This window comes from Rhyacophila brunnea, unplaced genomic scaffold (genome assembly GCF_057557595.1).
Source record: "Rhyacophila brunnea isolate RB1 unplaced genomic scaffold, BYU_Rbru_1.0 scaffold_6, whole genome shotgun sequence".
Classification (NCBI taxonomy): Eukaryota; Metazoa; Arthropoda; class Insecta; order Trichoptera; family Rhyacophilidae; genus Rhyacophila; species Rhyacophila brunnea.
The window spans coordinates 23,946,750-23,967,655 of record NW_028233276.1 but is presented as its reverse complement, the minus strand read 5'-3'; the positions used below and the strand labels follow the sequence as shown (position 1 = coordinate 23,967,655).

Sequence of the window (20,906 nt, the reverse complement as noted above, 5' to 3'; positions counted from 1 at the left end):
AGAACTGTTGCTATAGAAACCGTCGAATGTTGCCATATTCTGAAGATTGACCGTCCCGCCCATTTTTCAGCTGCGCGAATTGCAACCAGATCAGCGCAACCCGTGTCATTTTCATTATTTATTTAATTTCTTTCAGACAATATTTAATGTCATCTCACATTATAAGAATATAGATATTATGGCTTCATAATGCTACTTACAAACATATTTTTGGTAAATCATAGTGTCTAAAAAAGCCGGATACATCTTAGTGAAGGAGCAAAATGTCTAGGTAAGACCATATGAATATTATCAATTTTTCGCGAAAATTCTCAAAGAAAAAAAACCTACGTAAAAGGACAAAAAGTGATTTAAACTTAATTACATGCATGCGATCATGCTTTTATTCTTTCTGAACATAACAAGCGATACATAATTAAATTTCAAGTAAGTAAATAAATTGAAAATATTATTTATCATTTTCAAAAATTATAATATTATTATAATTTTAGAAAACATGTATTCACTGGTTTTGTATATGATAGGTACTATTAAATCTTTTCCAATTTGCAATAATTTGACGAATATTATATTATACATGTCATATTACATACCTAGGTATCGATATGGTGAATTGGCACTCCATTTTACCTCACAGTGGAATAGTCCCAGTCTGCCCATTTCTGATACCCTGAAGTTGAACCCACGCAATCCATGTAAAAAGGCTGTCAATGTAACTTTCCCTCTAATAGCATTTTTTTGTAAATTATATATATTTTCCTTCGGCTTTTGAAAATATTTACTATATTCATCAAATAATTTAGGTACGTATTTGAAACCGTTTTATCTAAAAAATAAATACCTAAAAATTGTTTATGAAAAATACATGGCATACATTACAGGATAATTTTATCCAACATCTGGGCAGCATGGAGAAACCTTCATCCAGCGGTAGATTGATAGTTTTCGAGATGATGATTATAATTTTATGATATTGTGTACCTAGTTTAATCCTATGGAACAAAATCACCATAAAGGTCTCTGTTTTAGGTCAAAATGCAGTTTTGGGGCATCTTTTATGTTTTTATACATTATTTGTTTCACTTCGGTGTCAGCTGGTAATCCAGACTATTACAATATTGGTGGCGTTCTCTCCAACAATGACTCCACATTTTACTTCAGAGACACTATTTCAGTAAGTACAAAAAGATAATTTTATTTTAACATTAAAACTAAACAAGACAAGTGGACTATACTATTTTTTCAAAATATCTTTACCAGGACCATGAACACAATTTACATACAAATTGTGGTGTCTATGGTCAGTGACGTCCCTAGATAAAATGCCGGCCCTAGGTAGCGCCATAATGTTAACAAAATAATTTTCCTTAGTATTTATTTAATATACACATACTTTTAACCACCCACGGTGGCTGCGCGGCTTAAGCGTTGGACTATAAAACCGTGGGTCCCAGGTTCGAACCCTGGGTCTGGCAAGTACACATATTGTTTTTCAATTTGTGTGTGTCAGGGTATGGACCTAATAGGTTGAGGAAATGGCTGACATCCATTTCTCGTAAAAAACAAAATCTGTCAGTACAAACCTCCACTCTATGGAGGCCCATATGATCCTATCAAGATCGGACATAGTCGAAAAAAAAAAAAACTTTTTATCATAAATTTTTACCATTAAAATTAAAAAAAACTTTCCTGGCCTTTTTTATTGCAAAGTCAGTAACTATGTCATCCAAGTCTATGAGTCAATGGTTTCAGATACATTTAGAAATGCACCTAACAACTTCCAAAACTCGCGCGTAATAAATGATTCTATGGTCTTCTAAAACTAATTATTACTTACCAGAAAAGGTTGCCTTTGGGAGGCAAACAAGTTCCACACCGGATTATAATGATGGTTAAAGAATTTTATATAATATAATATGTATATTAAGTTAATATTGGTAATTTCAGAAATTAAATTTTGAACAAAAATATGTTCACCGTGGTGTCACCTATTATGATTTTGCAATCCTTATGGACCCCAACCCAATAAGAACAGCGCTTAATGTTTGCAAGGATTTGATTGCTAAAAGGGTAAGGAAATTCATATTGTTGCCTTATATGTTATGTAATATTTTCCACAATTGTAATTAGTAACATACAGTTCTTCAATTATTGTCTTCTATTTTATACAGCGGCACAATGCTTTCTAGTATGTATAACAACAATCTTCTGTCAAATAAGCCAAGAAAACTAGCATACTTTACCCACGTGATATGACATCCTGAGCAGTACAATTTTTTCCATCTTCTTATTTGAATTTGAATCTTCGAATTTTTCTGGTAAGTGAGCCCCGACAGAAGGTTTACTTTCTGGCTCAAAAATCACAAACTAGTTTGAGCTCAGCACTTCATTGCCATGTAAACGTAGCACAGAGATATGGCATGAAAAGAATTAACAAATCTTCTTAAACTATACAAATGGAATATAACTAACACAAAGTTTAGCCACTTTTAGACGTTTAAACGTACAAAATATTAGGTCATGTCATGACGTGGTAGGTAATAAGAATGCTTTTGAGAATCGGCATAGTTTGTCTGTCAACCAATTTAGTGATATTATGATAATGCAGATTGCTTCAACATGTACCATTTCAACCCCTTCCACACACATGAAATTATATTAACAGGGTTTTTAAGAGGAATGGTTAGTCATTCATCCATCCCATTGGATCTGTTCAATAGTGAAGCTGAATTTAGCTTATCAAAATTGATGTTTTAATTTCTGTATTTTATGGAGATAAAAAAATAACATCGCAAATTATTGCGATCCAACTATTGTACGACAACATCTTTTTGGCTACGTGTTAATACTGTGAACTAACATGCTCCGCCCATTTTTACCCGGAATTCCATTATAAACTAATAAGCTCCTCCCATTTAGTAGACAGCAGCGCCTAGAAGCTTAGCCAAGAAGATGTTGTCATACAATAATTATAGGTACCTAAAGATGGTGTTATCACTCTAAAATGAATGAAGAAGTTAGACCTCTAATAGAAAAATATTTAAAAAATGTTTGTCCCATAATTTTGTGTGGTAACCCGACCCGAGTGACCCTTTTTCAAACAAATTGTTTTATTTGAAGACAGCATGTTGAAAAATCCCTTTACTATACTATATTATGTCTATGAAACATGTCTACATGCCCACCCCTGCGGCCTTACACTCAAGATTTTATATTGGCTTAGCGGGAGAGTTTATGTATTTAGACTTTGTTTTTGAAATCGAATTAAGATTATGGATGAGTCTAGTAAATATGTCCACTTATAGCGCTTGCGTAAATGAAGAGAAGGAATAATTTGCGATTATTGAGAAATAGTAGTTTGATGTTGTACAGTGCCATCTATGCTTGGCTTTATACAGGCATTCGGTTATAAATTAAATTCAAATAAATTTACATTTATTTTTGTTAATTATTCGAGGTATATGCAGTTGTGGTGTCTCATCCTCTGACGGGCGAACTGTCCCCGGCAGCGGTCTCCTACACGAGCGGCTTTTATCATATCCCTGTCATTGGAATATCTTCAAGAGACTCAGCATTTTCCGATAAGAATATCCACGTCTCATTTCTGAGGACTGTGCCGCCGTATTCTCACCAAGCCGATGTCTGGGTGGAACTGCTCAAGCATTTGAATTACATGAAAGTAATTTTTATTCATAGTTCGGATACCGATGGAAGGGCTTTACTTGGAAGGTAAGATATTATGTTCATATATTTTATTTTATGATGATTCAGTTAAAAATATTAATTATTCACGAATAATTATTGTTAATATTAGAGAAATATTATTGGTCAAAAATATATTTTCATTTTAATAAGATTATTTGCTAATATTATGTCTGACAGTTTTAATAATGGCGTGTCAACTGGATTAGTTAACAACTTACTAAAAAATCAATTTATATATAAATTATTTAATATTATTATTTGTAAAATTAAATTCTGCCAAGTAAATTCTTAAATCTGTAAATATTTTATTATTTTTTAACTTCAATATACAATAATCAAAAAACTGAAAACACAAATTATTTTAATATACTTAGTGAAAAAACCAAAATATCGAAAATAATTAAATTAGGTAGGTATGTAGGATGGCAATTTCTGATTTTAGATTCCAAACAACATCTCAAAGCTTGGAGGATGATGTTGAAATAAAAGTAATGGTCGAATCGGTAATTGAATTCGAGCCGGGCTTGGATAGTTTCACCGATCAACTTCAAGACCTGAAAGGAGCGCAGGCCAGAGTCTACCTCATGTATGCAAAGTGAGGATACAGCTGATATTATTGTAAACCAAATTGTTTATTAAGTTATTGAAAATAAATTCTTGACAAGGTTTACGCATCTTTTACACTGAACTTTAATATATTACTATTATAATATTACCGACTTGGTAGAGCAGCAGCTGTCGTCTATGAAGCTGTGTGTGGAGGGTTTGAGATAGTAACTAAGAAAAAAATCTTGTTGTTTTTCAATGTGCGTTCGATCCCATGCAAGAAACCAGAATAGACGTTTGTTTTGAATGAATTGAACGAATGTTTTGGATGTCTCCAAACTTTATCAGCCTACAGCCTACTAAAACAATTTAATGAGAGGGGTGTGATTGCATATTTTTACATAATAAATCAATACCCTGTACAATGTTTCAAATGCTAATTGGCAGGGTTTGCTAGAAAGTCTCTGTCGAAAGACACCTGTGTTTATTTTTTTATTACAAGTAATGATGAAAATGCTATTTCGCATAGGTATGTTGTCGCAATTAGGTCAATATAAATTTTGTATATTATTTTGTTTAACTAAAAAATCTAAATCTAATATATAAAAATTAATATTTGTGTGTTTGTTTGTTCGTATTTAATGCGCAGCCATACCGTTCATCCGATTGCGATAAAACTTTGTGAACTTATTGCTTGCACTTGCGGGAAGAGTATAGGCTATACTAATATATAAAAATGAATGTCTGTCTGTCTGTGTGTCTGTCCCTTATGCGTTCCTATACCATTCATCCGATTGCAATGAAATTTTGGTAAGTGGTTGTATGCACACCCATGAAGGTTTCTGAATTAGAAAAATCATCATCTTCTTCTTCTTCTTCATTATATTTTCTTTTATTCGTATGGTTCCTATACCATTCATCTGATTGCAATGAAATTTTGGTAAGTGGTTGTATGCATACCCATGAAGGTTTCTGAATTAGAAAAATCATCACCTTCTTCTTCTTCTTCATTATATTTTTTTTTATTCGTATGGTTCCTATACCATTCATCCGATTGCAATGAAATTTTAGTAAGTGGTTGTATGCACACCCATGAAGGTTTCTAAATTAGAAAAATCATCATCCTTTTCTTCTTCTTCATTCTATCTTCTTTTATTCGTATGGTCCCTATACCATTCATCCGATTGCAATGAAACCTTCGTCAGTTGTTGTGGTAACACCCGCAATGGTTTTTGAATTAATACAACCATCTTCTTCTTCTTCTTCTATTCTATATTCTTCTATTCGTATGCGTTACTATTCCATTCATCCGATTGCAATAAAATTTTCGTCAGTAATTGTGCCAACACCCGCGAAGGTTTCTGAATTAGCACAACCATCTTCTTCTTCTTCTTCTTCATTTTATCTTCTTTTATTCGTATGGTCCCTATACCATTCATCCGATTGCGATGAAACCTTCGTCAGTTGTTGTGGTAACACCCGCAATGGTTTTTGAATTAGTACAACTATCTTCTTCTTCTTCTATTCTATATTCTTCTATTCGTATTCGTTTCTATTCTATTCATCCGATTGCAATAAAATTTTCATCAGTAATTGTGCCAACACCCGCGAAGGTTTCTGAATTAGTACAACCATCTTCTTCTTCTATTCTATCTTCTATTCGTATGCGTTCCTATACCATTCATCCGATTGCAATGAAATTTTGATCAAGTGTTGTGCTCACGCCGCAAAGGTTTCTGAATTGTTACAACTATTTTCTTTTTCTTCTATTCTATCTTCTTCTATTTGTATGCGTTCTTATACCATTCATCCTATTGCGATGAAATTTTGACCAGTTGTTGTGAGCACGCCCGCAAAGAGTTCTGAATTAGTACAACCATCTTCTTCTTCTTCTATTCGTATGCGTTCCTATACCATTCATCCGATTGCAATGAAACTTTGGTGAGTTGTTGTGCGCACGCCTGCGAAGGTTTCTGAATTAGTACAACCATCATCTTATTCTTCTATTCGAATGCGTTCTTATGCCATTCATCCGATTGCGATGAAATTTTGACCAGTTGTTGTGCGCACGCCCGCAAAGGTTTTTGAATTAGTACAACTATCTTCTTCTTCTTCTATTCGTATGCGTTCCTATACCATTAATCCGATTGCAATGAAACTTTGGTGAGTTGTCATGCGCATGCCCACGAAGATTTCAGAATTAGAAAATCATCTTCTTCTACTATTATTCGTATGCGTTCCTATACCATTCATCCGATTGCGATGAAACTTTTGTCAATTGTGTGCGCACACCTGCGAAGGTTTCTAAATTATTATTATATAACATACAAAGTTTGTTGTTTGTTTGTTCCATCCAATTTTGATTTTTTTTTACTACATATTAATAACATTAATAACGTTTTCATATTTTGGATTCGATTTTAATTTAGTGTTCCTATGTTTGACCTTTACTCCTATTAGAATTATTTTCATATTGCCATATTGTATTACACAGATATTTTAATATTAAAAAAATAATTTCCTCTTATTATTTTTCAAATATCTAAGATAAATATAACCACGAAGCGACCCTGTGCGAAGCCGGGTACTTCAGCTAGTAATTTATAAATATTAGTGGATTACTTATCCATATCGGATAAAGTACCTATTGTGATCGTGTGAAAATTCCACCTCACGATTTTAACTGATTTGTATTAGGTATTGTCCAGTGATTATGTTTTTATTATATTTTTTTTCAAATACTAAAATATTTCGCTGCTCCCTGGCAAAAGCTCCAGGGCCCCGTAGGGGGCCGCCCCCCCCCAGTTCGAGAAGTACTGGTTTAATTGATAAACCTCACTATCCATAATGCGATTTATTTTTATAACCAAAGTTATTCTATAATACATAATACTATTATGTATGTACGTTTTTGAGGTTGTTCCTAATTATGTATTTTCATATTAAATAAAAAATGTCTTCATTTTAAAAATACATTATAATTAAAAACTTTAATAATATCTGGGAACTTTTAAGATACTTGGAACTTGGAACCATTTCTTTCTTTAATGGCAGTAATGCCACCATATTATATTTTCGTTACTTATTATTTCCAGTAAAAATGATGCAGAGGTAATATTCCGAGATGCGGCCGGTTTGAATATGACAGAAGCTGGTTTCGTTTGGTTGGTAACTGAGCAAGCCCTCGCTGCAAAAAATGTCCCTGCTGGATTGCTGGGGCTTCGACTTGTGAACGCGACCAGCGAACAGGCGCACATCCAAGACAGCATGTGAGTGCACCCACAGGATAATAATGATTAAAATAATAATGAAAAAAATTGTAATATGTGTTACCATAAGTATATAAATTGATAAAATTAAATAAAATATACCAGCTTATTTATGGTCAACCAAACTGTTATTTTTTAGAGATGAACCAGATTGCATTGTACTATATACCAGTATCGAAGGGTAGCTGTTGGCGTGAGGTATGCAATTGGTATCTGAAAAAAGTGTATATACATAATATGGACAGTCATACTTACGGGAGTTGAAGTTGATTTTGGTTTTTTCTTCAATATTTTAGTGATTAACATATTATTAATAAGTATCTACCTTTTTCACATGTGTCCATTTGCTTTAAACAGTGTAGTATTTTTTTAGTATCACTTAGTACTTATATTTTAAATAATGACATATTTACCGTATTATTTTATTTTTCATATGAAATTATTTAAGCCGAGTTTCAAACAAAACGTTTATACCAGAAGAACAAGACCGTCGCTGGTAGACTCTTTTTTATGCTATTTCTCACTTCACCGTAAACATTATAATAGATAGTATGTAAAAGCTTTTTATTATATATACACAATTGAAATAAGGTGATTTCACCAGCTCGCACATGTACATAAAACCAGCGCTCGAAGTGGAAAAGTTTACGAACCGGAGCGCTCGATAATTTAACGAAGATATTAACATAGTTATCAAATTTTACATGTATTTTATAAAAATTAGCTGTTAAAGCGTGTTAGATTTTTTGTCTTATGGTAAGAGAGACGTTCCTTTTTTTTCCACGAGACGGAGCGATAACTTTACCGATTTCACAAACCGGAACGGCGCTCCGGTGCGCTCCGGTCATTTCGAGCCCTGCATAAAACCACATTCTTCAAGGACTGACTATGCTTATAAAGTTACGTTAAATCCATTGATTGCCAACAGTTCAGTAATCGGTTTGAAAAATATCATTTTAGATACGTTCTTGCATCCGCCATAAGGGAGATGAATCAAACAGAAGAAATCCACGAGGCACCACAGGACTGTGATAATTCCGGTTCTATTTGGGAAACAGGGAAAACGCTTTTTGAATACATCAAGAAACAAGAAATACTGAAAGGAGCCACAGGAAAAGTCGCATTTGATGATAACGGTGACAGGATTTTTGCCGAGTACGAAGTTGTGAACGTTCGTTCACCTGATGATCAGCCGGCCGTTGGGAAATACTATTTCTCCACTGTATGTATCTTTTCGTCTATCTTTTGTTCTGTCTGGAAAGAATTATTCTGACCTAATTCAGCAATAATATTATATTACATACATTTCCACCAATGAAAACTGTTTTGAGTTTGGTTAATTTTTACTATAACACCGGATATATTATCTGCTAGTTGAAGTATACAAATATATGTGTCATTCCCGAGAAATAGTAAGTAGGTGCAGAATACTAATTCAATTTAATTCTTGAATGTTTTAATTAATCCCAATAGAGAACAGAAAAAAATTAGCATTATAACGGCATTTAAACGATGACTTGCAACTAATTAAATCATTAGCCCTAGTATTTATTTTTTGAGCTTCAATTACATAAATAATTTTAGGACTTCATTGAAAGTTTTCTTCAACTTTGATTAAAATAAATAAATATTTTTTCGTGGCAACACCGGCGACAGGCAGAGTAGAAAACCATAGCAACCAAAATCAACAACCATATACAATTAATCTGACCGATCGCAATGAACATCAAATGAATTATGACTGTTATTACTATTATATACAATCAAATATAAAGACATTGAGTGAACGATTATTCTAAATTTAATCATTGTTATTTAAAGTTTTTATTGAAGTTTAAAATATTTGTCTTGGTGGGCGTGCGATAAGTTTGTAATATATTGGAGGAGTTTTTTAGATGTTCAAATGTTTGGATTTTTTAGGATATAACAAAAATGAAGTTATACTTAAATGAGTCAAAAATTGTGTGGATGGGAAAGAGCAGCTCGAAACCTGAAGGATTTATGATTCCTACTCATCTGAAAGTGTTGACCATCGAAGAAAAACCCTTTGTCTACGCTCGAAGAATAAATCCCGATGATGGAGAGCATTGCTCACACAATGAAATACCGTGCCCACATTTCAATTCCAGCAATGACGAAACAGGTATGTTGGCATCGGAAATTTCCAGATTCCATTACCTACACTTAATTTGTCACTAGCAGTAATAAATCCGTTGGGTGCCGGTTCCAATCCTATTTTTCAGAAATGTAATATTTTTTTAAAAATAATATGCATCTTTAAATTCAGAGCATGGATCTGATAGGTTGAGCAAATGGATAAAAGATTAGTTGAGAAAGCACTCAATAATACATTGTTGAACATATGCAATTTATTTGGAACAACCTCAAAAGCATACATAATATTATTATTATATCTACTTACTTTTGTTGTTGTAACAAATATTATCCCATTGGTTCCATTTTGGTATATGGTCTTTCTCTATGAATCAAAGATATCTATCTTCCATTTGGAAGAAGTAAATAAAATGAAAGCTTGGAAAATATACTGAAAAATGAATGGTATTTATCTTGATTTTTCAGATATGTACTGCTGCAAAGGTTATTGTATAGATCTTCTGAGAGAACTATCTCGAACGATTAACTTCACATATCATGTGGCATTATCACCTGACGGTCAATTTGGAAATTATATCATGAAGAATGCATCCGCAGCAGGGGCTAAAAAGGAATGGACTGGCCTAATAGGTAATGCAATTAATGTTGGAGTTTGTTTGAATAAGATATATAATATTTCATTTTAAAATAAAGGAAACAGTGACGAAAGCATGTTTTCTCGATTCACTTTTCAGGAGAACTGGTGAATGAACGGGCAGACATGATTGTGGCTCCTTTAACAATCAATCCAGAGAGGGCCGAGTTCATTGAATTCAGCAAACCATTCAAATATCAAGGAATTACAATTTTGGAGAAAAAAGTTTGTATTTCATAATCTTTGAGAATACTATGTTTCATAACAATATTATAGTAGTGCCAACCGTGGCCGAGTGGTAAAATGTCCGCTTCAGAAGCCTAGGGTCATGGATTCGACTCCCACGCCTGGCAAATTCACTTGTTGTTTTTCAATGTGTGTTTGGGATAAGGTCAATACCGGTTTGTAGAACGAATTAAAAAAGAATATTATAATAAAGTTATGTGCAAAAAAAAGCAGTTTATTCAAATAACCAGGGCTCAGAATTAAATATGACAGTAATTAATAGCAAGAATAGATACTTTTCAATTAACGAATTATAAAACCAATAAAAACTATCCCAATAGCCATACATAATTAAGAAAAAAAAAGTGTGTATTGACATAAATTAATATTGCCAGTCTGAAAATATGTATTTTTAAATATAGAACAAAACTTTTGAACCTCCATAATATTAAAGTAACTTCGCTACTTTCAATCTCCCTTGTTAGCAGTATAACAATATCAACAATTTGTATATTTTTAGCAGAATGCGAACAATTCTATAAAATCAATAAATTTGTTTATAATATCGCTATATATTATTGAATGGGATCGGAAATAGTTATTCATTGGAAATTGTATACTTGCAGCCATCGAGGTCATCAACGCTGGTGTCTTTCTTGCAACCATTCTCTAACACACTGTGGATCCTGGTGATGGTTTCGGTGCACGTGGTGGCGCTGGTGCTCTACCTGCTGGACCGCTTCTCTCCCTTTGGTCGTTTCAAGGTGGCCAACACTGATGGCACCGAAGAGGACGCTTTGAATCTGTCCAGTGCCATCTGGTTTGCTTGGGGAGTCTTACTCAATAGTGGTATTGGGGAAGGTATGTTATATGTAACAGTACGTAAACAACGGTAAATGATCATTTTTGGTTGTAAGTCTCCATGGAGCTCCACAGTAGAGTTTATCCTAACCCTGTATCTGCCGTAGAAAAATGGTAGAATGTCGCATCAGCACGTGTACAGAAACTGCATTCGTTTCGGCTAGCCATGTGACATCACTGTGCCGGCAATTGGAATGTCTTTGTTTCTGCGCATGGAAGACAATTGCAACATTCTGCCCGATTTTGATTTATGACCACGATTTTCAATATGTGCTAAGGAGAGCCAAATACTATATTAATAAGTTATGGAGTTGATGAACTACAGAGTCCATTGAGATTCACACACTTCATAATATTATGGTGGTTTACATTATATCATGGAAATATATCTGATTACAGGCACTCCCCGAAGTTTCTCAGCACGTGTGTTAGGAATGGTGTGGGCCGGTTTCGCTATGATCATTGTTGCTTCATACACTGCCAACCTTGCTGCTTTCCTCGTGTTGGAGAGACCTAAAACTAAGTTGACTGGAATCAATGATGCTCGAGTATGCAAAATATTATATTAATTTTTATTAAATTAGACATAAGATATTCTTGCTTATAAACATACCACTTTAGTGTGAAGTTCGATAGTTTTCACAGAAAACAAGACATAGTGGCTCCGTACTAGAGAAAGCAATGCAATAGACTTGATGTGTATGCATTTTCGAATAGAAACTGTAACAACAATCACATTCGCCCTCCATAGTTGCTGCACACTCAGCGCTTGAAATGGAAAATTTTAAAACCGGACGCTCGATAATTTTTCAAAAATATTAACATAGTTATCTAATTATAATGTATGGCCTATCTAGCTCAAACAGTCAGAATATTTTTTGCATGGGGCGGAGTGATAACTTTAGGAATTTCATGAACTGGAACGGCGCTCCGGTTCATTTCGAGCCCTGTGCACACTAGAATAAATTGCATCTCCACATGTTCAAGGCTAAATTTTGTTCTAATATAATAATCATAAATACTTTCCTGTGGAGATACAAATTTCCCGTTTTAAACAACAAAGTTAATGAGGTACATATTGTTTTTTCATTAAAATCTCGATTTCGCCAAAATGGTTGATTCGCCCCTTTTACAAAACACCGACAATATGTAAATACAGTATAACCCCTATTTTACATTTTTAAGGGACTGAAAAAAAACCTAATTGGAGGGTAAATGTGGGAATGTAAAAGGGGGGGGGGGTATTGAAAAAAAGAACATTTAAATTTTATGTTTCTATGTTTTTATTCACTTTTTCGAGAATGTTCCTTTTCTCTTGCACTGACAAAGCTTTCCTTTGGTTAGACTGAAAAAATTACATGTAATTGCCGGGAAAACGTGAATTCCGGGCACGTAAAAACGAGGTTATACGGTATATCATTTTAAATTTATTGTTAAATGTCAATGCTTTTACACTAATCCTTTCACAAGACAAGATGTATTTTGTATTCTTAAAATTATGAAGTTCTGAAGAGGGATCAAGGAGTTATTATAAATAAAAGCTATTCACACATACAGACATTGAAATTTAAAACATTATTTGTAGTGCTACACTAAAGGAGATGTGCAAGCAAGGTCCTCAGGTCCAGCCCAACACCCCCAGGTCCAGCCCAACACGCACATTAATTTGCACAATTCGCAGGGTTTAATTGAATGTTAAAACTAACCATCACCATTTGTAAATTGTAGTCTTATTTCAATGAATACAAATACGTATGACTGACAAAGTTTAGTGTGCACTATATATGGCAGATCTTAACAGCCCACCTCCACTCTTCGCCACTGGTGTGCGTGGTATTGAGAATGCCATAGTAAATCTCTTGCACTTACGTTATTTTTATAAGCTGTGATAAATTGTTGATTGGTAAGGTTTATTTTACAATATGTAAAATTATATCTTTTCGCAGTTAAGGAATACAATGGAAAATTTGACTTGTGCTACAGTACGAGGTTCAGCCGTCGACATGTACTTCCGTAGACAAGTTGAATTATCAAACATGTACCGTACAATGGAAGCTAATAACTATGCAACAGCTGAAGATGCAATCCGTGATGTTAAAATTGGGTTAGTATAGATACCAACTCTAAATACAGTCACATTAATCAATCTATATTTTATTTAACACAACCTTTTTATTTGGAAGCACAGAAATCTTATAAGTATATCATCAAAACAATGAATATTTAATATCTTGACAATTTACAGTAGTAAAAATTAATATCCAATTTGAATTCCAGAAAACTTATGGCGTTCATTTGGGATTCCTCTCGCTTGGAGTTCGAGGCGGCCCAAGATTGCGAGTTGGTGACAGCCGGTGAACTCTTTGGGAGATCTGGTTACGGGGTTGGATTGCAGAGAGGGTCGCCGTGGGCCGATTCTGTTACGTTAGCAATACTCGACTTTCATGAAAGTAAGAAAGTCAATATTAAATTGTTAATTTCATTGTTTGTTTATAAACTGTGAATTCGTTTTAGAATACAATTTACATAGTGTTAAAGCCTCAATTACATTGAGCTTCTTTACGAGCTGTTTATTGGCGAATTTACAATCTGCCTGTAAAGTCGCCCAGTGTAATCATCGAATAAGCTAATAAGCAGGTTGTAAACACTCTACCGAGAAAAGTTGAAAGCTGGTCAACTTTACACGCTACACGCCGGCATGTGGGCCTACTGCATCTGCGCAGTAGAGCGCAGTACCAACCTCCCGGTAAAAAAACGAACTACTTTCCGTCAAAATAGTCGCTGGCTTGTGGCTTCTCAGCGAATGGAAAGTTTTATGTGTAATCATCAAATCGCAGTAGCTGAATCGCCCGCTTTTAAATTCGCCAATAAACAGCTCGTAAAGAAGCTCAATGTAATTGACGCTTTAATAAGGTGTACCTATTCAATAACATATCGAAATGATAATTTAAAAAAAACTCAGCGCTTTGCGATTTGCGGGGGGGCTTCACCCCCCTGGACCCCTCAGATGATTGCGCCTCGCGGTGTGGGGGGGGGGGAAGGCCCGCCCCCCTGGGCCCCTCAGATGATGGTTACTTAAACCCTGACGGCTAAAATTATTACAATTACAATAATAAAACTAAAGAAGTAATAATAACAGACGAACAATACGTCGCACAGAATGTAGGCTACTAAATGTAAAATGAAAATAATCGGCGCGCGTAAGTAATCGGGACAGGGCGCAGGCCGTGGGCGGGCTGCACGTCTATAGTTATTCTACATCTATTTTTCGTAACGCTTTTGCGTCAGAGATCATTAGTAAAACATGTTCCATGTTAAAAATGAAATGGAGTTAACCGACTTTGTAAATTCTAAACACTAGAGATGTTGACTTATAAGTCAACGCCATTAAATACGCTTAATTATTTTTAACATTAAATTAAGATCTTTTGTCCGCACCGTCCATATATTATGACGTCACACGATTTTGGCTATTTTTAACCCCGCCCATCGTCACATTTCGTCACATAACCTTTTACCACCCTGTCTATATTACGTCATATTATACAATATACATATTTGTTTACTTTGTGATGTCACATTTTCTCTGACCCCCTCTCCTTCATCATAAATCATCACATTTTATCAGACCCCCTTCCCCCCAGCGTGACGTTATATATTATGGACTTATCGATATTTCTTTATGATATGTAATTAATATTTTTAGTGTTTGAAGGAGGACAAGAATATTTAAAAATATTCAAATTACATAATAATATGTCGTTTTATACATAAGTTATAAGTTCATGGAGTGTAATCATGTGCATAAAATCATTATAACTTTTCATACAAAGCAGTTACATACACCTACTAATAAATAGGTATAAACTGATGTAAAAACTGCTCCTAACTCAGGTATTACTTATGTTACTTGTACTCATTCAATATAACTTGGTTAATGAACAGACAAGATTAGTTAGCACTCTATAGGCCATAGGGTGACTGCTATATTATAGTAAGTTATTGCACATTGAAAGTATTTTTTTAATCAGTCTAGTAGATGGAAAATATAAGTCTGTAGTAAACATGTTGGATAGGTATGTAAAAAAGCAGAATTTAATGAGCTTCAAAAAATACATAAATATCCTTAAAAGCTAACCTGTTTTTTTTAATATACTATCAATAGACTGAAAAAATAGGAAAAATACAGTGAAATTAATACATTTACCGCTGACCAGTTAATTACTTTTTAATTACCACATTTAATTCTCATGTTAATTATATCTAATGGCCAACTAGTCGTGTTGTTAGCACTAAATGAGTTAGTGGACACAATATGATATTTTTTAAATATGTCCATTATATGAATGTGGGTTACAGGTGGTTTTATGGAGTCGCTCGATAATCAGTGGATCCTTCAAGGCAACGTCCAGCAGTGTGAGCAATTCGAGAAGACTCCGAATACTCTGGGCTTGAAGAACATGGCGGGCGTATTCATACTCGTGGCGGCTGGAATAGCCGGAGGCGTCTTGCTGATCGTCATCGAAATGGCTTACAAGAAACACCAAATTAAGAAACAGAAACGACTGGAACTGGCCAGGCATGCCGCCGATAAATGGCGTGGTCAAGTCGAAGTAAGCACTATGAGGATGTTATTGATTATGTCGCAGCATTGCAACAGCTTTCGCTTTGCCCAGATATGTACTGGTCGGTCAGTCATGTGGTGTATAGATGTTAACCGGACACGGTGATGTAACATTCGTGTGAATGGAATGTGCATTTCAAATATATTTTTTTATTTGCACTGTGTGCTTGAATATATAAGTTTTAAGAATGTGAGATCCTTTATTATAGAAAAAACATAATTTTAAAAAACCTCAAAATGAACTAAAAGCATACTTAATTATTTTGAATGGCACAACTGTGTCTATTGAGATCCCCGGGGTTCCAGCGGCTAGCTCAGGAGTCCATCGAACCCCGGATTCACAAAAAAAGAAATTCAAACGGTTGGAGTGTAAATAAAACACAGTCCTTCGTGCTCGTAACGTGATATTGTTTATATTTTACATTTTCTAGTTTTACAAATTATATTTGGGATTTTTACAGTTGTAGTCGTCAGGTCCGTACCTATCGGAAAGGGGACGCTTACTCACCTCCTTTTTTCTTTCTTTTTAAATTCCTCGTACCGACGCCATCCAGCAAAAAAAGGACTCTCGTGATTGGCCAAATTTTATCGCGTGATCTTTGATTCGGCGAATCACGAGCCTGACCCTGGCGCCGGCGCGCGAGGATTTCACGCACAATGCGCGGCAAAATTTATTATATTTAAATCCATAAATTTAGTCTTAAAATTATCTCTTTCATCCATCATCATTTTTACTTTTTAAATTAAAAAAAAAATACTTACGTGGTTGAGCAAGGAATCAGATTAGATGTTTTATGAAGCCGTTTCTAGAGGTCAGGGTTACGTTTCGACTTGAGCTACTAAATGATTATTTTACACCGGGAGAAGCCCGCCTGTAACAGGGGTGTATCATTCGCCCCATCTGGATTAAAGTCGAAAGGTACGCCTTGATCTCATCGGCCACCCATCCAATTCCTTGTTCATCCGTTAAATACATGGCATGATAACAGTTTATATAAAAAAAATTCAACTACAATCTAACTATTCTAACAAAAAAAAAAACAACTAACTTTACGTATTGTTTCTATATTTATTTTAATTACTATTTTCCTGCTCAAAGCAATGCTCCTGAATAAGTCAGAGTTTGGTTTATTTTCCTTTCTTATTATCATTTGTCATAATTTATTATTATTTTATTTTTCTCCTGTAATGTCGTGCGTTTATTTTGTTTTCGTAATGTTTTTGTTATTCTCCTCGTTCTTTTATACTAGTCAGCGGAGGGGTCGTGGAGCTATAGTCTTCGACTCTTGGGCTGTCCAGTTTTTTTGTATTCCGAGAGGCTACATTTGTAGACGTTTGGCCCTCGTTCGGAATTATAGTTTCGTGTTACGTTTTTCTTCTTCTGGTGCAATAGGAGCGTACCTCGTTTGGCGTCGTCTGCCTTTGCAACCAGGGCGTGGTAGTGGCGTTACTATTGAGCCAGGCTCGTTCCGAGCAGCGGATATCTTTCTGTGGAAAGTTTTCCACTGATCTGCTGGTCTCTGGAGTATCACCTCATAGATGGACAGGTACTGTGTCTCCATCTGTTCCTATTACTGCGGGCAAGGCATCGTATAGCGGTACAACGGCCAGGCTCGTTGACGGCGGCACGGCTCTCCCACAGGTAATAGGATGGATGTTTACAATAAGTATCCTTTTCCCTTTCTTTTTTTTTTTTATAGATGGTTACACTTCGGAAGTACCTCTTGTTGTTTCACGATATCTTTCAGGCGTCACGTCCCTAGTCTCTCCATGAACCTGCGCGAGAAAGGAGAGTGCGCACTCTCCACACCATCAAGCTTTGGTATCATGAATTTTCGGCTACGCTGCCTTTGGATGCGCTTACTTCGAGAGGTGGCTCCCTTTGTGCTTCCAAATTGTCTTCATCTGTATTTATTCTTTTTCTTTCTTTAGTAATTTATTCGTTCATTAGACTTCCTGTACTTTAAATTTATTCGAGTTTACTTTATTAATTACTCCTACCCCATACATTAAATAGCTACTAATTTTATATAAAATCTTCCCATTGTACTTATGGTACTTACTATCACATTTAATATTTTACCCTAATACCCATAATTATTTTGCAACATTGTATTGACTGTATAAATCACATTGATATTAAAAATTGAAATATTCCACCCTCTCATTATATTTATTTCTGAATCAGTACACTTAAAACTGTGTAATTAACTTTATTTTTAGTGAAACCCATTTTATTTAAAAAAAAATTGTTGTTTCGTTTTACGCGCCCGACATCCTGTTCCAAAGGCGCGCCGCGCCGATTTGCGGTGCCTCTCACGTTTTATTATTATTATTTTTTTTTTTATCACAAGCATACAATCTCTACTTTCATCATCGTATACCTAATTTTAACGTATTATTAAAATTTAACATAACAACTTTCGTCGAGTGATGCCTTATTATTCCCGTTCCGTTTTCGCTGTGTTAAATTTACGATTGGTAATTTGTAAAGAAATAATAGTGACGGTCGTATACTATTTTCCTCGTTTCTCTTTGGATTCAAATTATTAACACGGCGTAACTTTGAAACAGGTTTCGCGCTACTGTAGAATATCCTCTTTCCCGTTTATAAAATTGTTTGCGATTTTCAATGTTAATGTTTTCGAATTCATTCATATTTACTTTATTTGAACGGAAAGAATTGGCGTCACTTTGCGAAGTGTTATTTTTAAAACTAGAATGTACATTTTTCGTACTAATGAACTTAAGATTACAAGGCTCAGAAAGTTGGTCCTTAATTAACTTTTTATCCGTAATTAGAAGAATTTCCGGATATTTACGATTATTATCTTCACTTTTAACTACACTGTTTACACTGAAACTTCCAACAGCAACTCGGCGTTCACCCTTGACTAGAGGGTTGGCGACTGGTCCTGCTTCATCTCCTCGTGGTCGAGCCTGCGCCCGTACAGCTTCTTCGATTCATCTCAGCTTGCGCGCCTTCTCAGCCCTCTTGTGAGGCTCCCTAGCCTCGCGTTTCCTTTTTCTCTCCTCACCGAACATCCCGTGGTCGACTAGGGTACACGACATGTTAGTGATACCCTAGGAAAATCGGCATTTTGCTCGCCGTTTTTCATCGTGAGTGGGCCGTGGCCTCTACGAGCCCTCCTCGCTGGATACCGTCGATGATGCGTCTGGTCTCCATAGGTGGGATTTGTGCAGCCATTCGTCGTACTGGAGACGCGCCGGTGCTACGGTCTCCAGCACGACGCTAGGCGCGGTCAGCTCCGTATGTGGACTGTCTTCGAACACCAGAGGGCTCTCCCGGTTTGATGTTGGAGACAGCACTTCTTCTTCGATAAGGGTTACGTCGGAGTCCACTTCTTAGTTAACCATTTCTTGGTTGTTCCGGCTCCTGGATCATAAACTTTTATTTAGCGTTCGCGGGTTCGGAAGAATCCATGCGATTCTTCGAGCTTCACGTTGCCAAGGGCGCCATTGAGATCCCCGGGGTTCCAGCGGCTAGCTCAGGTGTCCATCGAACCCCGGATTCACAAAAAAAGAAATTCAAACGGTTGGAGTGTAAATAAAACACAGTCCTTCGTGCTCGTAACGTGATATTGTTTATATTTTACATTTTCTAGTTTTACAAATTATATTTGGGATTTTTACAGTTGTAGTCGTCAGGTCCGCACCTATCGGAAAGGGGACGCTTACTCACCTCCTTTTTTCTTTCTTTTTAAATTCCTCGTACCGACGCCATCCAGCAAAAAAAGGACTCTCGTGATTGGCCAAATTTTATCGCGTGATCTTTGATTCGGCGAATCACGAGCCTGACCCTGGCGCCGGCGCGCGAGGATTTCACGCACAATGCGCGGCAAAATTTATTATATTTAAATCCATAAATTTAGTCTTAAAATTATCTCTTTCATCCATCATCATTTTTACTTTTTAAATTAAAAAAAAAATACTTACGTGGTTGAGCAAGGAATCAGATTAGATGTTTTATGAAGCCGTTTCTAGAGGTCAGGGTTACGTTTCGACTTGAGCTACTAAATGATTATTTTACACCGGGAGAAGCCCGCCTGTAACAGGGGTGTATCACTATGATTGCAGTTGAACAGAGATGAGAAGTCATAATTGTTTGTCTCGCAATACGTATAGAAACTCATTCATTATTATAGAAATTGCCCCCCAATAATCATTAATATATTAAACTAACCCCAAAAAAAGACTGTTAATCACTTAGCTCTTTTGACCGAACCAGATACATAACAATGAATATTATAATAATTGTATGCTGCTTTTGCTGCTGAATGCTAAATTTGCTTTCTGTTGATTATCTCATCTCTCACCGATCCAAGCAATTAATTTCTCAGTAGTATATTTGACTCCATCATTGTCATTCTCATCTAATCTTTGACAGATGCTATTCGTGGTGAAATTATTGTGGTATAATGTTTCAGAAACGCAAAACCCTGAGAGCATCGCTTGCGGCGGGGGGTCGTCGACCGGCCAACGGGGTAGGGGAGCCGAGGACCGTGAGCGGATCCCTGGAAGGGGTAGCCAGAGCTCGCCGCGCCCCCCTCCCCGCCCTGCCTCGCCTTCCGCCCGCCTACACTCCCGATGTCTCACATCTTATTGTTTAAATTTATTGATCCACTACGCTCAATAATAATTATCCGTGTCTATATAGGTATACTACACCGAAACACTACTATTCTAAATCCCAATGGCCAAAGAACTTAATTTAATATTTGATCGTTCAAAATACTCATTGCCAAATAATGTAATGTCGCCGAGACTAAAATTTAGTTAAGTATTAATTGTAATGTTGATCAATTTTGGTTTTCAAAAAAATCAAATAATGCCAAATTTTAAGAAATGTTTTGTAACTCAAAATATAACACGTTTATTTATAATTATTCCAATATGAAGAATATTT

At 35.5% G+C, this 20,906-nt stretch overlaps 1 protein-coding gene across 1 annotated transcript; it reads left to right on the top strand.

The window, feature by feature from the left end:
- Window positions 1-87: 87 nt before the first annotated feature.
- Window positions 88-20,859, top strand: Nmdar1 (glutamate ionotropic receptor NMDA type subunit 1). Its single transcript, XM_085956252.1, has 16 exons — window positions 88-271; window positions 1,030-1,174; window positions 1,948-2,070; window positions 3,458-3,729; window positions 4,148-4,300; window positions 7,347-7,520; window positions 8,481-8,742; window positions 9,441-9,663; window positions 10,101-10,265; window positions 10,370-10,494; window positions 11,121-11,355; window positions 11,755-11,903; window positions 13,302-13,459; window positions 13,633-13,805; window positions 15,715-15,968; window positions 20,428-20,859. Exons 1-16 carry the CDS (start codon window positions 264-266, stop codon window positions 20,608-20,610), a joined length of 2,802 nt encoding a protein of 933 aa, XP_085812378.1. The 5' UTR covers window positions 88-263; the 3' UTR covers window positions 20,611-20,859.
- The last annotated feature ends 47 nt before the right edge of the window (window positions 20,860-20,906 follow it).

What these genes read in the sequence shown, in the direction of transcription:
- Nmdar1 (XM_085956252.1), top strand. An exon ending in GTCTACCTCATGTATGCAAA is followed by an intron (nt 4,301 to 7,346) that starts GTGAGGATACAG and finishes TATTATTTCCAG; the next exon opens with TAAAAATGATGCAGAGGTAA. An exon ending in AATGGCGTGGTCAAGTCGAA is followed by an intron (nt 15,969 to 20,427) that starts GTAAGCACTATG and finishes ATAATGTTTCAG; the next exon opens with AAACGCAAAACCCTGAGAGC.